Below are 20034 nucleotides of genomic sequence, written 5' to 3' on the forward strand. Positions count from 1 at the left end.
TGCCCTTTAATAGGGGTATGGGCAACAGTGGAGTGAAGAGGGAAGAGTGTGTGAGTGACGAAAGAAGTGTCAAAAGTGGATGCAATGATGGAAGTGTGAAAAACTATTGTAATAGACGACTGAACACAAGAGACAAAGGAAAGAGAAAGAGAAACACTACAAAAGAAAAGAACATTGCACAAGGAACTCAGAAGCAAAGAGATACTTGAAAAATGAAATCCATATACCAAGATATAAAACGTTACAAAACCAATGTGAGTCACCGAGGACTATGAAGGCACTAGCACCTGCTCCTCTCCCTCCACCAAAACCAATTAGGTGATGAATGATCGATGAATGTAGAGGAGAAACCTAAATAAATAGGTAAAAATAATGCCATAAATAGCAACAGGTCGGCCAACATTTAATGTTGGTCGGCTATAAAATGCTAATAGCCATCCTAAAATGCCAAGAAAAATATCTAAAGAGTCAAGATAATATCCTAGTGCCCTAGCCCACTGAATCACATACATAAACTCAGCCATGAATTGACATATCTCCTAATACCCTCTTTTAGATCATGGGTAATCTGATACAATACAAAATACAAGGATGATGTCCCACCATAGTACATACAATAAGAACCACCAAAGTAGAACCATGGATGCCCAAGCAATAGACGCACAAGCCACCACCAAGGTGCCTCAAAGAGAACCTGATGTCGATGTCGATCGTACCAACACCTAAAAATAGAGAAGAATCATAGCAACTCTCAATATTTGTCAACAATGTCTCACAATAGCATACAAGACCAGCCTTTCAAAAATACCTTTGAATATGCGTAACCTCAAATTTCCCGCCTTTGGTCAAACCGCCAAAATGTCCCCTCATGTGAGCTCAAACTAGGAGCCAATCCCGCGCTCAACTAGTTCATCGTGAACTTGGATATCAATCCCAGCTCCAAGATTTGAACCTATTGAACTTCGATCAGTGCATCACGGAAAACCCTCTTTGGAACCTGTGCACCTATATACCTCTATAGATAAGGTTCACCTACCCCATCTCATCACCCTCTCACACTCCCTCTCTGGCACAAGAGAGTTGTGAGGGATGACCCCATCACTTGTACTAGTAGCCTGGAAGGGAGGCCCCTGCAACCATCGTCGGGGCCACATAGAGATGGAGTCTAAACCTGGACCTGGAGAAGAGAAAAACTCGCCAAGAGAGTTGTCGCCCGTCATTGCTATCCACCCCTGCTCCTGATGTAAAGCTGCTAATGCCTTGCAACCCTTCCAGAGGTGTCCCCTCTTGCCACAATAACAAAGAAGAACTTCAACATAACACTTGTAGATAAGTAAAGAATATTCGCACACCAACCAAAGAATATGCCAGAGGAGCCATGATGAGGGAGATACAGAGAAAATGAAGGTAAGGGATTTTCAAAGAGAAAAGTACGCCAAAAATACAGACTCACAAGGATTGCACGAGTTCCAAGCAGTAAAGAAAGCACATAGAGAAAAGATCAACAGTAAAACTAGAGTGTAGTGATGAGAACACAACAACAAGATGTACATGGACCCTCTCTAAAGCACAAAGTGAGAAGACCAAAAATAACCAAAACCAACCTAAAAATATTGTAGCCTAGTCCCTACACAGGAGCAAAGAACCAAAATGCATGTGCTGATCAGTAAAATGCAAGCAGCAAACAGCAAAACGCAGGTTTGGAAGGGTCGGTAACAAGTCCCCAGCCCTGAAACAAGCCCAAAAAGCTGAAAACGAAAATGACAATCTACAAAGCGCTGAGGAAATAGACTGAAAATGATCAGAATATGGTCGCCCGAGCTGTAAATCAGCCGCAACAGTCGGAACAGGTCCAATCAACAAACAAAAAGCCAAAACTCAAACTTGAAACAATGTAAAACAGCAGCAGGAACAATGATCCTGCAATCTAATACCATGTCAAAAGTGGATGCAGTGATGGAAGCGTGGAAAACTGTTGTAATAGACTGTTGAACACGAGACAAAGGAAAGAGAAAGAGAAACACTGCAAAAGAAAAGAACGTTGCACAAGGAACTCAAAAGCAAAGAGAGACTCAGGAAATGGAATCCATATACCAAGATACGAGACAGTACAAAACAAATGTGAGTCACTGGCTATGAAGACCCTAGCACCCGCTCCTGTCCATCCACCAAAACTAGTCAGGTGATCAATGATCAATGAATATGAAGGAGAAGCATGAATAAATAGGCAAAAATAATGCCATAAATGGCACTAGGTTGGCCAGCATAAATGCTAAATTAACCATCCTAAAATGCCTAAATAATCAAGATAATATCCTAGTTCCCTAGCCCACTGAATCGCATGCAGAGACTTGGCCATGAACTAACATATCTGCTAACAAGCAAAGCGGTGAAGAATGATTGAAGTAGTGTTGGTGGTAGTGAAGAATGAATGAAGGAATTGCCTATTTATAGGTTAAGCTATCTAGGGTGGCCCACCAGTGTGTGGGCGCGCACTAGAAAAAATGATCAAAATGTGAACACTAGCCCTTTTTAGGGTTATCAATGCAAAACCCTGGAGGAGGTGTTTAAACTGAAGTAGTGGTTTCTTAACAATCCCAATGTAGATATTATAAACAAACAATACCTCAAATGAATATATAATATCACAAAGAAACTTCTACCTCAAAGCTAGCCAAAGAAAGTCTTAATTATTTGTAGTATAGAATCAGTATATCGATGCCCTGCGACTCTAGGCCTCAATTTCCTTGTGAAACCAAAGATGGCCATGCATCGAAAGAAATCCATCCTCAAAAGTATGGTACACAAGTTACTAACCTTTAGACAACATTCAAAGATACCTACACACACACACAATTGTACTCTCTTATATCACCACTTGTTGCATTAGTACAAAACAACCTATAGTTCTAACATGCATCGTATTGTACAAGAAAAGCTTCTTTCTGAACTTATTACATCTTGTAATCTTCTTGGTTCCCCACATGATATCATGCTAGCATTGGTAATGCCTACAACACCCATAATAAGGAGAAGGGCGCCAAATAGTGGATGACAACCAAGGAGGAAGGCACCAGGCACTGTAAGGGCGGATGGAGGAATGGCAGCAATCGCGAAGGGTAGACCGCCCCAAGGGTGAAGACTGATGGCTGATATGGAGTAGGTAGACCATTAAGAGAAACATATAAGGAAAGTACAAGTTGATGCAAATTGAGTGCGTGTTTGAACCTTGAGTGTATGCTCGTTTGTATTGAATGCTTTCTCGTGCTCATGATGTATCGCCAATTGTGGATCCTTTGGCATGGTCATGGTCATAAGTCTTGTAAAGTTGTGCAGATCCCTTGGAATGGCTACGAGTGCAAGTCTTTAAAGCAACGTGAGTTCTTTGGGATGGCCATGGGTGCATGTATTGTAATGCAGATTAAGGGTGATTAAGGCTTCTAGTAGAGCATAATGTTTGTGAAAGCACTTGTTGAGGTATGTGGATTAATGCCACTAATATTATGAATGTGTTATTAGTTGGTGTTTGAGCTCTTGCTATAGGTGCTACAAGACAAGTGAGAGACGTGAGTCATGATGACATGATAGTGTTGCCCAATTGTATGGAATTGTTGCTTCATTGCAAAGGTACAATTGAGGGCAAATGGCATTAAAATAAGATGTATTTTTCTCAAGGATCCTTTCCCAGTTTTTGGGGTGCACTAGAAAATATTGCCATCTTCTGTGTTGTTGGCAATCATGTGAAAGCAAAGATATGGTTATGGAAGGATCACATGTTATTGCAATGGAAATATGATATGGATTGTTGTTGTGTGGTAAGTTATGGCTTACTAGGACCCATGCACTGATGACTTTGTAGGCTTTACTAATGGACATAATTAGTTTGGCAGAGAAAATTGCACAAATAGAGGGTCTATCAATACTGTTAAGCACAAGAGTTCTCATATCATCTGATCTATACAGTATTAGAAAACTCAATTGGATAGCACCTACCTCCCAAAGTATAGCTTCTTAATAACATATGCACTTATAAGGCCTACCTGCAAAGCATCCAAGTGAAATTAAAGAAATTAATAAGTTTGGGATCCTGTTTAACTACAGAGACCTTAATCATAATTGAAGTAAAATATGACAAGTATCCAGACTTACAGCAATCCCCAAAAGGGTGCTTGTGAGGTACAGATACATGAATTCCCCCAGCATTTCCAAGATGGTCAAGGCATCAATTTCATTCAAATCAATGTTTTGCACAGCTCTGAAAAGTACGACTGATGTAGCATCATTCACAACACCTTCACCAAAGACTAGACTGTAAAGAAGAGGTGTTTCTTCTTGATTAAGAACCTGGAACACAGATATAATAGGAGATGTTTAAAGGCAGCATTAGAACTAATGATGGTGCCATAAAAAACAGTTTACAATTTTGATCCAATTACAAGAGAATGGATATGAGGGACATGCCTGCAAAGTACAGACTGAATCTGTAGCAGAGAAGATCACCCCTAAAGCTGTGGCCAAGGGGACCATGAAAACAAAAAGTAGTCAAATTGTTAAGAAATGGACAACAACTTCCAAGTGCCTCTGAACATCGTGAAGACCATTCTGATTCTAGTAAATCCAAATCCAGGCGGTTTTACCCATGTAATCTGTGATTCCTAACCCTTCCAGGTTAAACAATGGAAATATCAGCCTGCATCCTGCGCAGTAAATCCAGTCAATAGCAGATGGCAGATTATATTTGAACTTCACAGGTGTTACAAATAACACAGAGCTAGTAATCACAAATATATTCTTGCACAACCTAATACTAAGCAAAGAGTGCCAAAGTGATACCAATTACTCATAATCTCACCAGCAGCAATTATTGCAAATGAGATGAAAACACCAATCACTCCAAATAGCACTATGGCAACAAAATTGCGAAAAAACTGTTTTTTCTTCACTTGGAACCTGCAGCAACAAACAAAACAAAGAGGAAAGGAGGAACTTAGAGAAGCTGCAGCATGAGAATCGCTTATATTTTATAAAGTAAGCCACTAGGACTAAGCTTGGAATTTTGTGTTGAATCTTCAACTATTAATGCTGAGAGTGCACAATAGAAGAGATCCACAAACATGGAGAGAGAAGGGAATAGAGAGACTGGAAAGAACACAGAGAATAGAGAGAATAGACTGAATTAATCTGTTAAAGAATGTTGAATACAACATTGGACTAATCAGTCCCTGCATGCAACTGATACACATCAATGAGGGCACCAAATTAGGCTGATGGCAAGAATGAAGCACACTAAGGGGGGAGAGAGATGGCAGCTAAATCTGAATGGTGGACAGCAACAATAGGTGTTGCTATTATAGCAGATGTAACAAAACTTTTGTATATCAATTGTTACCGAGATATATTGGCTCAGTAATTCCAAATTAATTTGATACTCATGAACTTTGAAAGGCGATTTGTATCATTTAAGTGTTTTAAAATGTGATTAAATGTTCATCTTTCTATTTAAGGATGGCCAATGGCTAAAACGCTCTATAATTATACTTGGGTCGTCATTGACAAGATGCCCAAGGGAAATTAAAAGTTTAGTCAAGCGATCAAATTGATCAAAAAGCTCAAATGACTAAGACTTTTACACTCAAATAGTCATATTGATTAGAAGCCTATATAATGAGTGGTTTCAAAAAGTAAAACCAAATAATCATGATCGAAGAAACAAACCATGAGCTAGTAAACCTATATAATGAAGCTCTCCAAAAGCTAAATTTGGCAAGTCTTAAAATTTAAGAGGTTACTATTATAGGAAGTTGCTCAAATGGAAATTATGTTTACATCAAAGGCTTTGAAATTTCACAATGAACAATTTTGTCCAACCGCTATCTCAATTTCTTAACCATTTGAGAGATTTTTAAAGTAAAAGATTTGGAAGCTTCTTTCTCTAGAAAAGTAATATGTGACATCTAGAATAGAACATGTGTCATTTTGAAAAGACAAGTGTTCCTACACGAGACAAGTGTTCTTATACTTGTAATTTTTAGTAAACACTTGTCTATTTGTAGCCTCTACTTTCCACTTCTGAACACCCAAGCCTCGTACCTATATATTAAAGATCTCTCTCTTCATTTGAAACAAGCTCTCATGCTTAAATTTCAACCGCATGCTTTGTACTCTCCTATCTATCTCTCATTTAAGAAACACTTTCTACTTAGCTTGATCTAATCCAAGCACTAAAGAAAAAAATCAACTCACTTCCCAGAGTTTGTAAAAATTAAAGTTTCAAAACCCTAATTTTCAAAATTGCAACAAATCAACCCTTTTGTATATGGTTCGGGCACCAAGTATATGGTTCAGACACTTAGTGCCTGTAGTTTTGTTTAAATAAATTCCTAAAAAGGCGAAGGGGCCAATTCCTCTCTCAATGTGGTGTCGATTCTTCTCTCTCTCTCTCTCTCTCTCTCTCTCTCTCTCTCTCTCTCTCTTTTTTCGTAAAAGGTAATTGTATTAATTACGAAAAAAAGTACAAGATAACTTGATTACAAGATACATGACGCCAATCCAGGCCATCATGTGAAAAGGGGCTAAGTGCTACAAGTTACAAGTTATGGCAAGGGGGCAGATGAAATTGCCATAAGCCAGGGACGGAAGTCCTCCCTAGAGAGCAAATCAGAATGCCGGAGAAGATCCAACTGCCAATACAAAAGGCCCTTAAGCCTCGCAATATGTCGCTGAACATTATAGGCGGAGTCAAAAAGAAAAGCATTCCTAATGGTCCAGTTATGCCAACAGCCCCAATAACGAAGAAAATGATACATGAGTTTCATATGTGGCTGTGCAGGAGTGGGGTATTTGGGCTGGCCGAAAACCCAATCAAAGGGGCGCAGGGTGAATCCAACCGCTCCTTGCCAAATAGCCGACAAAAAGAACCAGACTTTTTTTGCGACGGGGCAAGAAATAAATCTGTGGCGGGCTGATTCCACAGCAGTGGTACAAAAGAAACAGCTGCCATTGGAGATTCGTCGCTTGGAAAGAGCCGACGCAAGCGGAAGACCACCAATCATCACTCTCCAAAGAAAGACTTTACATTTGAAGGGGGTCTTGTTCAACCAGCCCTCCATCACAGTGGCCCTCCACCAGGACCGGGATTTTCGTAAGCCCCATACAGCATTGGCTTTAGTAACTAACCATTGTTGATCTTTAATCAGAATATGATAAACTTGATTAGCAGAAGCTTTGCTTAAAGGCAGCCGGCCTTGTAGGTCCCAATCTTGCCAGGGGTGATCTGAAGCAAGGGCAGGAAAGGGTTGTCTGCTCTGGAGCATCCGCAAAAGCTGTTCCCATAAAGGCCTATATCCCCGCGGGATCCTGTAAAGCCTCCTGGCTGTACGAAAAGATATAAGCACATTGCGACTAGCAAGGGTGGCATCCGCGACCGAAGACAAGCCCAAACGAACCATCCGGTTGAATTGTGGTCTAAGCTCATTTTTGCCTTCCCATGCAAGTAAACGCGAGACTGCCAATAATTCCAATTGAAAAGAATTCGTAGCCAAGCGATCCTCCGCTGGATGCCACTGAGCCTTTAGAAGGACCCGTTTCCAGGAACATATCAAATGATTAAGCAGCGACGAAGAAGAACTGGAGAACCTCGAATCAGCATTAAGAACATGCCACCAAGAAGTCCGGATTTGGGTATTGCCATGTAGAAGCCCATGGCTCTCAAGGAAATAACGGGCTATATCGACCCATGGATGATGATCCGAGCACATGGCGCGGAAGAGAGACCAACGGAGTGCCTGCATGTGAGTTTGGGCATCTAAAATAGCTCCGCTACCCATGCGTTTGGGGGTGCAGGCATGAGACCAAGAAATCCAGGAAATACCTGCATGCAATGAGTCCTTCTTCCATAGCATGAAGCGAAGAGACTGAGTAAGAGTATTGAGAGTCGTAGTAGTCCAGGGCAACAATGGCAAAAAATATGTCAGCATTGGCAACATAATTGTCTGGGCCACTTTGAGACGAATATGGAAGGGCCAGGCTTGAGATTTCCAATACATAAACTTAGCCACCATTTTCTGGGAAATCCACTGCAGAAGCTGCTTTGGTGGAACGTCGACACCCAAAGGGTACCCAAGGTGCCTGACAATGGAGCCACGAGGAACAACCAGACCCTGCCAGTCCAAGGACTGCAAATCCGACTCCGTGTAGCTGAGAATGGCTGATTTGAGCGCATTGATGCGAAGGCCGGAGGCTTTACCAAAGATGCTCCAAACATCCAATGCGCGCTTGAGGTTGTCCTTGTCGGCACACAAAATCATAAAAGTATCATCCGCCAGGGATTGGCTAATGAAGTGCTGTCCTGAAGGAAGCGACAAACCAGCCAACTGAGAAGAGGCTACCATATGGGATAACATGGAAAGAACTGGATGTGTCGCAAGGGCAAAGAATAGCGGGCTCAAAGGGCATCCTTGTCTGAGAGAGCGGGCAAGTACAAATGGCTGAGTAACACCTCCATTCAACATGACTCGCGAAGACGCCGCAGCGCTAATGGTGTAGATTAGACGAGACATCCGGGGACCAAAGCCCATAGCCGACATAAGTTCAGCGACGAAAGACCAATCCAGATAGTCAAAAGCCTTTTCTAGGTCCAGTTGAATCAGTACTACCTCCTGGTTAGAATGCCTTGCATAATCAATAGCTAGTTGAGCATTCAATACATTGTGCAGAATATTTCGGCCCTTAATGAAACCATACTGCAAAGGATGCACAATGGCCGGGAGATGCTTATGAAGCCGATTCGCCATTATTTTGGAAAAGATTTTGTACATTGAACCCATCAAGGAAATGGGGCGCCACTGTGTCAACCTAGATGGCGAAGGAACTTTTGGAAGCAATTTAATAAGGCCTTCTTTCCATGAGGAAGGCATGATCCCGGTTTGCCACACCTGCTGAAACAAAGCCTGCAATGGTTTCGCCAGTTGGGAAGCAAAAGCTTCAAAGAACTCATTGGTGAGACCATCCCAACCCGGGCCTTTATCCTTGGGCAAATGTAACAAAACATCCATAACCTCTGCCTCACAAATATCGGACTCCATAATAGCTTGCATGTCCTGCGGTAGCTGATTGCGGACCAGGTCATAAAAACCCGAACGGGCCCGAGTGATTTGATCTGAAGGTGGAGAAGTGGTGCCGAGAAGGTCACGGAAATAATTCCTGCACATATGCACAATAGTCTGCGGATCCATGATAAGGTGACCTTCTGCATCCTCGAGTCTGGTCATATTCTCCCTAGCAGGAGAGGCATGGAGAGCTCGAAAGAACTTATGGGTTTGACATGCATTATCTTACAACGTCTCTGTCAGATGTTGCAGTTTGGCCTGCTGGTATGATTTCAATTGGAATTCTTTAATAAGATCCGCCACTCGCATGGCCAGTGCGAGCAGAAATGCATCATCCGGAGTGTCCACCAACAGAGAGCGAACCAAAGCCAGCATGTCCTCGGCTGCCTTGCGACGCTGCCGACAAAGAGAGGCATGGTGGATCCCATACTGCCGAGCAACCCGCTGCACATTAGAGAGCAATCGTTCAAATGACGCAGTGCCTTGAGAAGAGAAGTCGAAGAGAAATCTGTCAATCAATTGCTGCATATAGCCCTGAAAGATTGCATGCTTCAGGTAAGACGAATTGAAACGCAAAGGGAGTCTCTCCAGAAATTGCTTGAACGGGGCAATGGGTTGTGCAAGCAGCTCAAGCTGCAGAGGGAAATGGTCCGACAAGGCATATTGCTGCAACACTTTTATTTCAAGCAGCTCCGGAAGAAAATCATCATTCTGCATGATATATATACGATCCAATCGCGACCATGTTGTTGCATACTGGGCAGAATGGAAAGTAAACCCTGTAGAAGACGGGTGTAGCCAGGACCAGAGATCTTGCTTAAGGACGTCAAGAGCCAACGCCTGCCACATACGACTTTCCGGCGTATCCATCACCGAATGCTCCGATGTGGACTGGGAGGAATCCACACACATATTGAAATCCCCCATGAAGAAGCCCCGTCTGCCAAGTGACAAGGAGGTCTGCAAAGTCTGCCAAAGCGCCCGACGAGATAAGGAATCATTCGGAGCATAGAGGCCAAGTAGCCATAAGATTTCCCCTTCGAACATAATTTCAATCACCCAAAAACGGCCATGAACATCATTTTTAATTAGAACAGGCTGATATCTGTCATGGACAATCATGAGCACACCCGAATAATGCATGGCCTGTGACCCAGCATAAAACAATCTAAAGCCATGGCAATCTACCACTTTTCCGGCTTCATCGTGGCTCTTGTGCTCAACAGCGCACAGGACATCCCACTGATTTTCATACAATACAATCCACATAGCATGTTGCTTGTGTCGGGAACAAATTCCACGCACATTCCACGTGGCGATTTTCATGTATACTCAAAACAAAATCAGGTACGAGGCACTGCTTGCCTCGCTTTGACTTTGTCAGCGAGAATGTCCAGGACTCCCTCGTCCAAGAAATCCGCCAACACTGCAAAAGAGTTCTGCGGTCCAGATTTGGAAGTAGACGGCATATCTGCTGGCTTTGGGATGGAACGGGGATAACGACGGTCCCACGGGGTAATGACATTACCTCTGGTATCAAATGCCAGCTTAGCAGAGGGACCCTTTGAACGATCCGAAGACATTTTCCTGGCGGGCTGCTGAAGGGGGGCAGAGGAAACCATAGCAAGAGCCGAGCGCTCAAAAGACTGCATTTCCTTCCTGCGCATGTATGTACGCATGGAATCTTGTGATGTAGTGGGCACATTGTGCTCCATGGTCGCAACAACCCTGTTGCCTTTTTTTGCACGTACTTCCACCCAATTAGTGGCGCTGGAATCCAGACCCGCAACCTGTTGTTTATCTTTGGCCAAAGCGTGGGGCTGATGGGTAGCATCCAGCGATGGGGCATCACACACCATATCCTCCATGGGCAGCACAGCATGGCCATCATGGGAAGTGTGTTGCTGTTCCGGGCATTCGGCCATAAAGTGTCCCAATTGTCCACAGGAGAAGCAATGCCCTGCAAAATTGCCCCATTTCAAACGAAAGTGTAATGGGTGCATGCCAAGGCAATTGAGGCGTAACCAGGTAGGCCTTTTTCTTGCAGTGTCCCATAGCATACACAAGCGGTTGCGATTCACAGCCCGGAGACTGGGAGGGACCAGAACAGTGCCCACAGCGGATAGCATCCTTCAATAGTGGCCAATAAACAGCCGGACAGTTTTCCACCTCGACCCAGACGGGGCATTCACGTTGCAGCAGGCGCTGAAAATCTGCCATTGGACGCCATGGAACCACATGAACCAACCGGCGTTCAAAAAACAAAGGCAGTTTAGACAGGAGAGCAACACGGTGCGTCTCTGATTTCAACAGGACCTCAAAAAAACCCCGGGAGCCAACAAAAATCTCTTCAACACATTCCCCTTGTAGCAGATGTTGCAACCACTGGCGAATACGGGAAAGCAACGGGATTTGGCCAGTGAAGAAAAGTATCACAGCGCGATCATAAAATACCGAAAAGGAGCGTAGGACAGTTTTTGGGTCCACTGTGGCGTCCAGCACATCTTCAGGTGCCGAGTCAGAAAAGACTTCCTGATTATGTTGAACATAATCGCCAAGCAAAGTGTTTGCAAATTCCAGCAAGTGTTCCCAGTCCACTTCCTGAGAGTCCACCGAATCTGAAGCAACCTGAGCATAGGACCGATCCGGGGAAACGCCTATCTCTTCCGAAGCATGCTTGGTACGTTTACCCGCAGGCTGGATGTCGGGACCAGGGGGCATCTCTTCATTGCACGGAACCATATCCTGAGGTTCCTCCGCATCAAAATCCGGGCCCAGTGCTGCCACTGTTTGATCTATGAAATCCAGATCCAAACTAGCCATCGTATATGATGTTTTGATGTCGAAGGAGGACTGACCCTCTCTTTTGCCGACTCTCTTGCTTGCCCTTTTTCTGTACAAAGGTGCTGTCCAGGGATAGACTCGGCACGGAGAGCTAATGAAAACTGAGGTTACCTGTCACCGTGCAGGGGCAGACAGGCGCAACACAGGCCGGGCGGTCTCCACAGCAGGACGGGACAGGCTGGGGTGCCGGGCAGGGGTCCGTCAGCAGTGTCCGGGCACAGGGCGTCAGGAGGATGCTGCCATGGATAGGGCGTCAGTGACAGAGCGTCTGGGCGTGGACAGGGCGGCCGGAACAGGACATGCTGGCGGCTCCAGGACAGGACACGCTGGCGGCTCCAGAACAGAACACGCTGGCGGCTCTAGGGTTCCCGCTGGCAGGCGCAGGACAGGACACGAACAACGGGCGAAGGCGGGCGGAACTGCAGGCGTCGACAGTGCAGACAGGACGCGAACGCCAAACGGGCTAAGGCAGAACGGCAGGCGACGAGGATACTGACGCGAGCAATAGGTAACGACAGGTGGGTCGTCAGTCTTCGACGGCGCAGGGCGACGCGACGGCAGGGCGTGCAGAACCAGGCTACCCCAGGGCGGCAAGAACCAGCGGCACCATCGTTCGCGACCTTCCTCTCTCTCTCATCCACTCTCTCTCTCTCTCTCTCTCTCTCTCTCTCTCTCTCTCTCTCTCTCTCTCTCTCTCTCTCTCTCTCTCTCTCTCCCTCCTAATTTTCACGGTGATAATTGATCAAGTTAATTAAGTTCAAAGTATTGTCATTCTCACATTCTTCCCGAATCCCTATACTTACATTGGTATCAGAGCAATGACTTTTTCTTTGCAAGAACTTTTCTCGATGACAAGATCTTTAGACCCAACTTTCTCACCATGTCAATAGGCGAAGAGAAGAATTTCAATGAACAACCGGAAGACTCCCAACACTCTATATCAATATGCTTCTCTGATTATGAGAAGATACAAAGATACAAGGAGCTAAAAGCCGATCCAAAAATTCAAGATTTGATGGAGAGAAGCACTAAAGTACGGGCTAAAGCAAAGGTCCTTGAAGATTTCCTTACTGAGAAGGCTCTTAAGACAAATGGTATTATGACTATGAAGGCGTAGCTACCTCAACATGAAAGGTATCAATGTTATTGATGCAACAAAGTCTACGAAAGGTAACATATCACCTATCATTCAAGGATCCACCCAAGCAGTGACTTCAAAGTCTCATCATACACAAGCTACCTCCTCTTGTCCCAAGAATCTCTCCATGGAAAAGGGCATAGAGAAAGTCAAAAAACCAGCTATTTCCATGGTAGTTGAATCTCCAAAGATGCTTTTAGCAAAGGAAAACGATGCCAAAAGAGACTTCAAGCCTGGAGAGAAGAGCATCAATTTTGACGTTTTCTATGGTAAGAGAGATTTTCACAAAGTTGTGTCTTTTACAAGACAATTTAATGTTGCTTTTGGTGGTGAAGATTATACAAAAAAATCAAAAATTAGAATGGTTAAAATGCAAATAAAAAGTGTTGCTTTGAGTTAGTAGCTAAAAGTTATTCAAGAGAAAAAGAAACCCAAGTCTTGGAAAGAGTTTAAGAAGATGTTCAATAAGAAGTTTATGCCTTCATCCTTTGAAGCCGATATGCAACAAAAATGGGATGAGTTGAAGCAAAGCCATGGAGACAATGTTGAAACATATATCAATAGGTTTGTAGCTGTTTCTCGTAAGTTTATATCTCTTAAAAAAGTTCCTTCCAATATGGAGATGAGAAAGCTTATCTATAGATTACATCCGACGATACGACAAGCTCTCAAGATGACAAAGCCTAATACTTTAGAAGCAGCCCAAGATGCAACCTTAGAAATTGAAGGACTACATATGCCATGGATACTTGGTAACGCCTCAAAAGAAGAACCACAAAGAAAGAAAATCAAGATGTTTGACCAAAAGAAGACAAATAAACAAGAACCAAAGCCTAAGGATGGAGATAGACCACCTTTGCTATCCAAAAAGAAGCTAACATATTAGCAGTTAGTAGAATATACAAGAGAATGACTATGTTTCTCTTGTGGAGAAAAAGAACACATGGCTGGTCAATGTCCTATAAGGCAAAGAAGGAGAACCAACCCTAAAGAATACCACAAGTAAATATTGTACCTAAGGAATCCTTGCAACAAGATGAAACTCCATCAAAGAAAATAAAGTTGTTTATGGCTTAGAATAAGATTGCTAATCAACCTATTCTCATACATTTTGATACAGAGACTATATATCATTATATCCATCCTCAGATTCTTGAAGCTCTACATCTACCAAAGAAGAGATTTGCAACTCCAAAAACATCAAGTCCTGCTTTTCAAGGAATGGAGTCTGAAGTTACTCCCATTCTTGGGAAACTACAAATTAAGATAGGAGATCATGTAAATCATGAGAGTTTTGTCATGGGAGATCTTGGTCATTGTGATGTTGTATCAAGAATACATTGGCATAGAAAAATAGATCCAACCATTGATTGAAATCAAAATAAGCTTAGATTTCCTTTCAAGGGTAAAAATGAATCTTTTGATGTGAGGGTGGAAGAAAACTCTATTCCCATCTTATCCCATGTACAAATTTGTAAAGCAATGAAAAAGTTTATTTCCTCGTACTTAATTTTTATCAAAGATTCTAACAAAGAGTCTAGAATTGAAGAGTCTATCTCAGATATGAACAAGGACCAAATGAGTTTTTTAAAGGAGTATGAAGATTATTTTGCAAATACTTTATCTAATGAGTTACCATCAAAGAGGCTAGAAGATCATCACATTAATCTCATTCCTTGGAGCTCACCTCCAAATAGACCACTCTATCATATGAATCCAACACAATAGAAGATTATGAAGCAAATGAATGAGCTCTTGGAGAAAGATCTAATAAAACTAAGTTCCTCACCTTTTTGCTCTCCAGTCCTCTTAGGACAAAAGAAAGATGGATCTTAACGCATGTGTCTAGACTACAGGGCCCTCAACAAAATTACAATTCAAAATAGGTTTTTCATTTTAAAAATTAATAATATCTTGGATAGATTGGATGGATCCAAAGTATTCAACCGGATTGACTTGAAGAGTGGCTACCATCAGATAAGAATTGCTTCTCAAGATATTCATAAAACAATATTCAAGACAACTTTTGGTTTGTATGAGTTTCTTGTGCTACCATTTAGTCTCACCAATGCTTTTGCAACCTTCAATAAAATGATGGTAAGAATCTTTAGTGCACATCGTAAGTTTACAAATACTTTTCTTAATGATATTTTGGTTCATTCAAAAGATAAAAAAGAGCATAAGCAACACTTGAAAATAGAGTTTCAAAAACTCCGCAAACAAAAACTTCATGTGAATGGCAAAAAGAGTGAATTTTTCCTAAAAAAGATTCACTACTTAGGCCATATTGTATCCAAAGATGGGATTCAAATGACTCCAAAAAAAATCAAGGCTATTATAGAATGATCAAAATTGGCTAGTATTCATAAAGTTTGAATTTTCTTGGGATTATGCTCTAATTATAAGAGATTCATTAAATGGTTTACAATGGTTACTTGACCATTGTATAATTTGACTAAGAAAGCAGTGGCATTCCAATGGACCAAACTAAAAAAGAAAGCTTTTAAAGCTCTAAAGTTCTATATCAACAAATGACCTATTTTGATTATACCTAATTTATCGAAACCTTTCTTTGTGAAATGTAATGCTTTAAGAGACTGTATTGGTGCAGTCTTAAACCAAGAAGGATATGCAATTGCTTATGTAAGCAAAAGATTACAAAATGTAAAAAGGAATGCTACTATCTATGAAAAGCAGTTAATGGCCATCATTCAAGCTTTAAAAGATTGAAGGCACCATCTTTTAGATGGAGAATTTCTCATCAAGACAGACTATGACAACTTGAGACATTTTCTTAACCAACCAATGATTTTTTAAAAGCATATTCGATGGGCCAATTATTTGGCTCAATTTAACTTTCAAATACTACATATTCTTGAAAAACAAAATAAGATAGCATATGCCTTGTCAAAAAGACCTCAAATTCATACATTGTCCATGATTCATCATACAGACTTTACTTATCTGAGAGACATGTATGCTTCTTGGAAAAATTTACAACTAGGTAAAAGGATAAACTCTTATGTTATTGAAGATGGATTTCTTATGATGGAAAATAAATTATGTGTTTCTAAAGATTTCAAACCTAAATTAATAGAAAAAGATTATGCAACACCTTACATAGCTTATCATGGTATTCTGGCCATACCAAGGCACTTAAAATTAATTTTTTTTTGCCAAGTCTTCGACAAGACATTAAGTAATTTATCAAAGAATGACTTGTGTACCAAAAGAATAAGTTTGATCGCCAAAAGCCTACAGAGTTTTTACAACCATTACCGATTCCGAGCCAACCTTGAAAAAGTATTGCTATGGATTTTATTTTTGGCTCGCCAACAAACGACAATGATAACATATAGACTATTATTAACACGTTTAGCAAACAAGCTCATTTCATTTCAATCAAGAGTCTCAACATATAGCTAGAATATTTATTCATCAGATCTTTAAGTAATCATGGGTTACCACGATCCATTCTGGATAATAGAGTTCCATGAACCACTAGTCTCTTTTGGTAAGTACTTTTTGGAAATTTTGATATAAAGCTTACTTCTTCTTCTTCTGATCATTCTCAAACAAATAATCAAAGTGAGATAGTCAATCTCACAATATTTGATATACTAAAGTCATATTGCCATGAAGTCAACCAACAATGAAAAAAGTATTTGTCTTTGGTAGAATATGACTATAACAACACAATTCATACTTCTACAAAGTAAAGTACCATTTGAGATCATATATGAAAAACCAATCTTATTACCTAGTCTCAAAACCAAAAAGGAGATATTTTCTACTAATGAGTTCGCGTGTGATATGGATACAACTTTCGCCCAAGTTAGACGAGCTATCCAAAGATCTCAAGAAAAACAAAAGAAAGCAACATGTAAGCATCAAAGGCAATTGATTTTACAAGGAGTTTGGATGTGGCTTAAATTTAACAAAGCTCATCTAAGAAGCTCTCATGCTGAAATTTCAACCACATGCTTTGTACCCTCCTATCTATCTCTCATCCAAGAAACACTTTCTACTTAGCTTGATCTAATCCAAGCACTAAAGAAAAAAATCAACTTGTTGCCTGGAGTTACCCAGCCTATAAACCATTTTGTACCTACTCAATTAGTTAATCATAGCATTAGATGGTAGCTTTACTGGGACCTGAAAAGTTTCCCAGACATTTTATATGTAACGTTTTGGTCTCATAAGCCAAGTTGGCCTCTCATAGACATTAATATAAGTCTCTCTCTCTCTCTCTCTCTCTCTCTCTCTCTCTCTCTCTCTCTCTATTTTCATAATGATAATTGACCAAGTTCGTTAAGTTCAAAGTATTAACATTCTCACATTCTTCCCCGCACTTACAACAAACTAGCTCTAAAACTGTCTAGTTGACATGCTACATGCGACTGTAGACCTGGTCAAATCTGCAACCTCAACAAAGTGCTACCGCCCTAATGTAAACATAATCTAAAAAGGCTAAAAAACTAAAATGCACTGAAGCCAACTCACTGCAAATATTGTGAACACACTCAAGAAAAAGTAACAGGTTGGAAAATGAAATGCAAGGGTTGTCGAAGCTCCAATATCTCCATCAAAATTTGACAAAGCTCACAACCAACTAGTAGCCTCTCTCAAATCCTAGGAAGTGGTTGAAGGCCTAATAATCTCATGCGATGGAATATAGAAGCTTAAGACAAAGGCTTCATGAAGAGATCTGTTGCATTGTCCTCAATGGGACAATAAACCACTACTAGTGCAGACTCCACGATTTGCACGAGCACACGATGGTATTGAAACTCATTGTGTTTCATGCACACAAAAAATACCAAGTTCTTCACTACTACAAGATCACTCTAATTATCAACTCGTAGCACTCTAGGACCTATCTGTGGAAAACCCAATCTCTGCCAACATGCAGTGGAGCAATACTGCCTCCTATGCCACAAAGCAATGGAAAACCCAATCTCTATCAACATGCAATGAAGCCATACCGCCTCCTACGCCCCAAAGCAAAGTGCACAATACTCAACCTCCATCAATGATAGAGCCACAATATGTTGCTTCTTGGAGCATGGCTCCTGATCCAAGGCAAAAAGCAAATCCTACAGTAGAACATCTAATGTCAACATCTCCAATCCAATCAAAGTCCCTCTAACATGCAAGAGTGGCTCCCATAGGATCAAGTCCCCTCTAAATAACACAAAACATACAATGGGGCTCTCCAATGAAGTTGCAATGGAGTCTTCATAAAAAGACAGTTGAGCCACCACATAAGAGATATTCAACATCATATGAGACAACTAACAAGTGGCATTGTGTAGGGGATCACCTACAATAGAAAGCTTGGACTCACGATCCTTGGGGCATGAAATTGGCTTGCCAAAAGCCACGCCAAACACCAAGAGAAGCTCAATGATATACCTGTGCTGCAAAACAAAAACACCTATGAAACTTTAGATTTCTAATGCAAGGAAAAAATGAAGGATATCCAAATCTATCATATTGAATTCCTATTAAAGGATCCCCTGCCTACAATCCACCTCCTCTGTGTGGCTTCCTTTCAAAACAAGGTCAATCGCATAGAGAATGACTAACACACTCTAAATCGATAGTAGAGGTTGGGGTTAGGCAAAAGCCACTCCAAAAAAAGAACATGCCAATATGTTGGTACGAAGCCCTAGGAGCTTGCTTAAAGCCATAAAGAGCCTTCTGCAAGTGATAGAAATGGTCCTCCTTACCATGCACATTTAAGTTTGGAGGCTGATCAAAGTAAATCTCCTCTCAAGGTACACCATTTAAAATGACGAACTTCAAGTCCATCTAGTAAACAAGCCAATGATGGTGGGCAGCAAGAGCCAAAACAGCCTAAATAGTAGATATATGAGCTATCAAAGTAAAAGTCTTTGAGTAATCCAATCTTACCCTTTGAGCAAATCCCTTGGCAACTGTTAGCTTGCCATTTAGTCAATCAGTCATCTCCTAGTTGTGCGCTACATCAGAGTCTAACGGAGACATTGGACTTTTGACTATTCTAGATCATTCAGTTTGTGTGAATTTCTTTTTCAACGAGTGTTGGGTGTGTTCACACTGTTAAACAGCCAGTTATCCAGCATGGTCAATGGTAAGGCAACTATATATTCACAATTTTCATCAAGCTCTCCTGATTTGATGGCTGTGTCAGCATTTTCATTGCCATGCCAGGCTGGTCAGCCAAGTTGTGACTGGCTGATTGTAGTATTGTGGCCCCTGCTGGCAGGTCAGCCAATTTTGGTCATTTGTGGCTATATAAAGCCAATCACACAGTTGAGGCAGATCGCTCTTTTTGTACTTTTGACCACCCCTACTTTCCTCTTTGAAGAAGCAGCAATGAGGGGGCCCATTGAAGAAGAACTATTCTTCCTATATACTTTGTCATGCAGCCTTATGAATGGAAATAGTTGGCACTTTAAGAAGTCACAGAAAGTGAGCAGACAAGGAAGGGAGATGATTTGTTGAAGTACTCAGGAGTAAGCTTGTTGAGACATAGAGTAACCCAGTCATCTTCTATATTTGGAAGGCCGATACTAGCAAATCCAACAAGCAATTGCCTATACTCACCTAACTTGGCTTTCAAGTCATCCCCCTTTGAAATGGAGAACAGTTTGGAGCTCATGGCCAGTATTGATATGCCTAGTGCAATCACGACCAACATAAAGGTCGGTGAGATGAGCCCACAGTTAGAAGGGAGAAACACTGGAGGTAAGGAAACTCAAGCAACAATCCTTGCATTGGCTCTACATTTGCCGTAACATTGTGAGTGCTCCATTGACAGAGAGCCTCGAGATGTGATTGTCTAGCATCAAGCATAGGTTTCAAGTTTCAACATTAGGGCTAGTTCCCAAAGTCCTCAAGATACCCAGCAGTTGTTGCATTAGATTGGAACAAGTTGTCGAGATAGTACCATTAAACCTA

The 20034-nt window shown here is 41.6% G+C and overlaps 1 protein-coding gene across 4 annotated transcripts in view; it reads right to left on the bottom strand.

Annotated features, from left to right (window-relative positions):
- LOC148036759 (sodium/hydrogen exchanger 1-like) overlaps window positions 1-20034 on the bottom strand; it is a 72328-nt gene that overhangs the window by 50777 nt on the left and 1517 nt on the right. For all 4 annotated transcript variants that reach the window (XR_015690501.1, XR_015690502.1, XR_015690503.1 and 1 more), the window contains exons 3-7: window positions 4853-4950; window positions 4638-4697; window positions 4462-4508; window positions 4150-4344; window positions 3994-4040 (exon numbers count right to left, since the gene is read on the bottom strand). Coding sequence is in view for 1 of the 4 variants with exons in the window: in XM_087675639.1 (XP_087531765.1) it covers window positions 3994-4040; window positions 4150-4344; window positions 4462-4508; window positions 4638-4697; window positions 4853-4950 (447 nt within the window). In the remaining 3 variants the exon portion in view is untranslated. The remainder of the gene's footprint in view (window positions 1-3993; window positions 4041-4149; window positions 4345-4461; window positions 4509-4637; window positions 4698-4852; window positions 4951-20034) is intronic.

The sequence above is a fragment of the Lygodium microphyllum genome, chromosome 4 (genome assembly GCF_053477565.2).
Source record: "Lygodium microphyllum isolate KBCC chromosome 4, Lygodium_microphyllum_v1.1.10, whole genome shotgun sequence".
Lineage (NCBI taxonomy): Eukaryota > Viridiplantae > Streptophyta > Polypodiopsida > Schizaeales > Lygodiaceae > Lygodium > Lygodium microphyllum.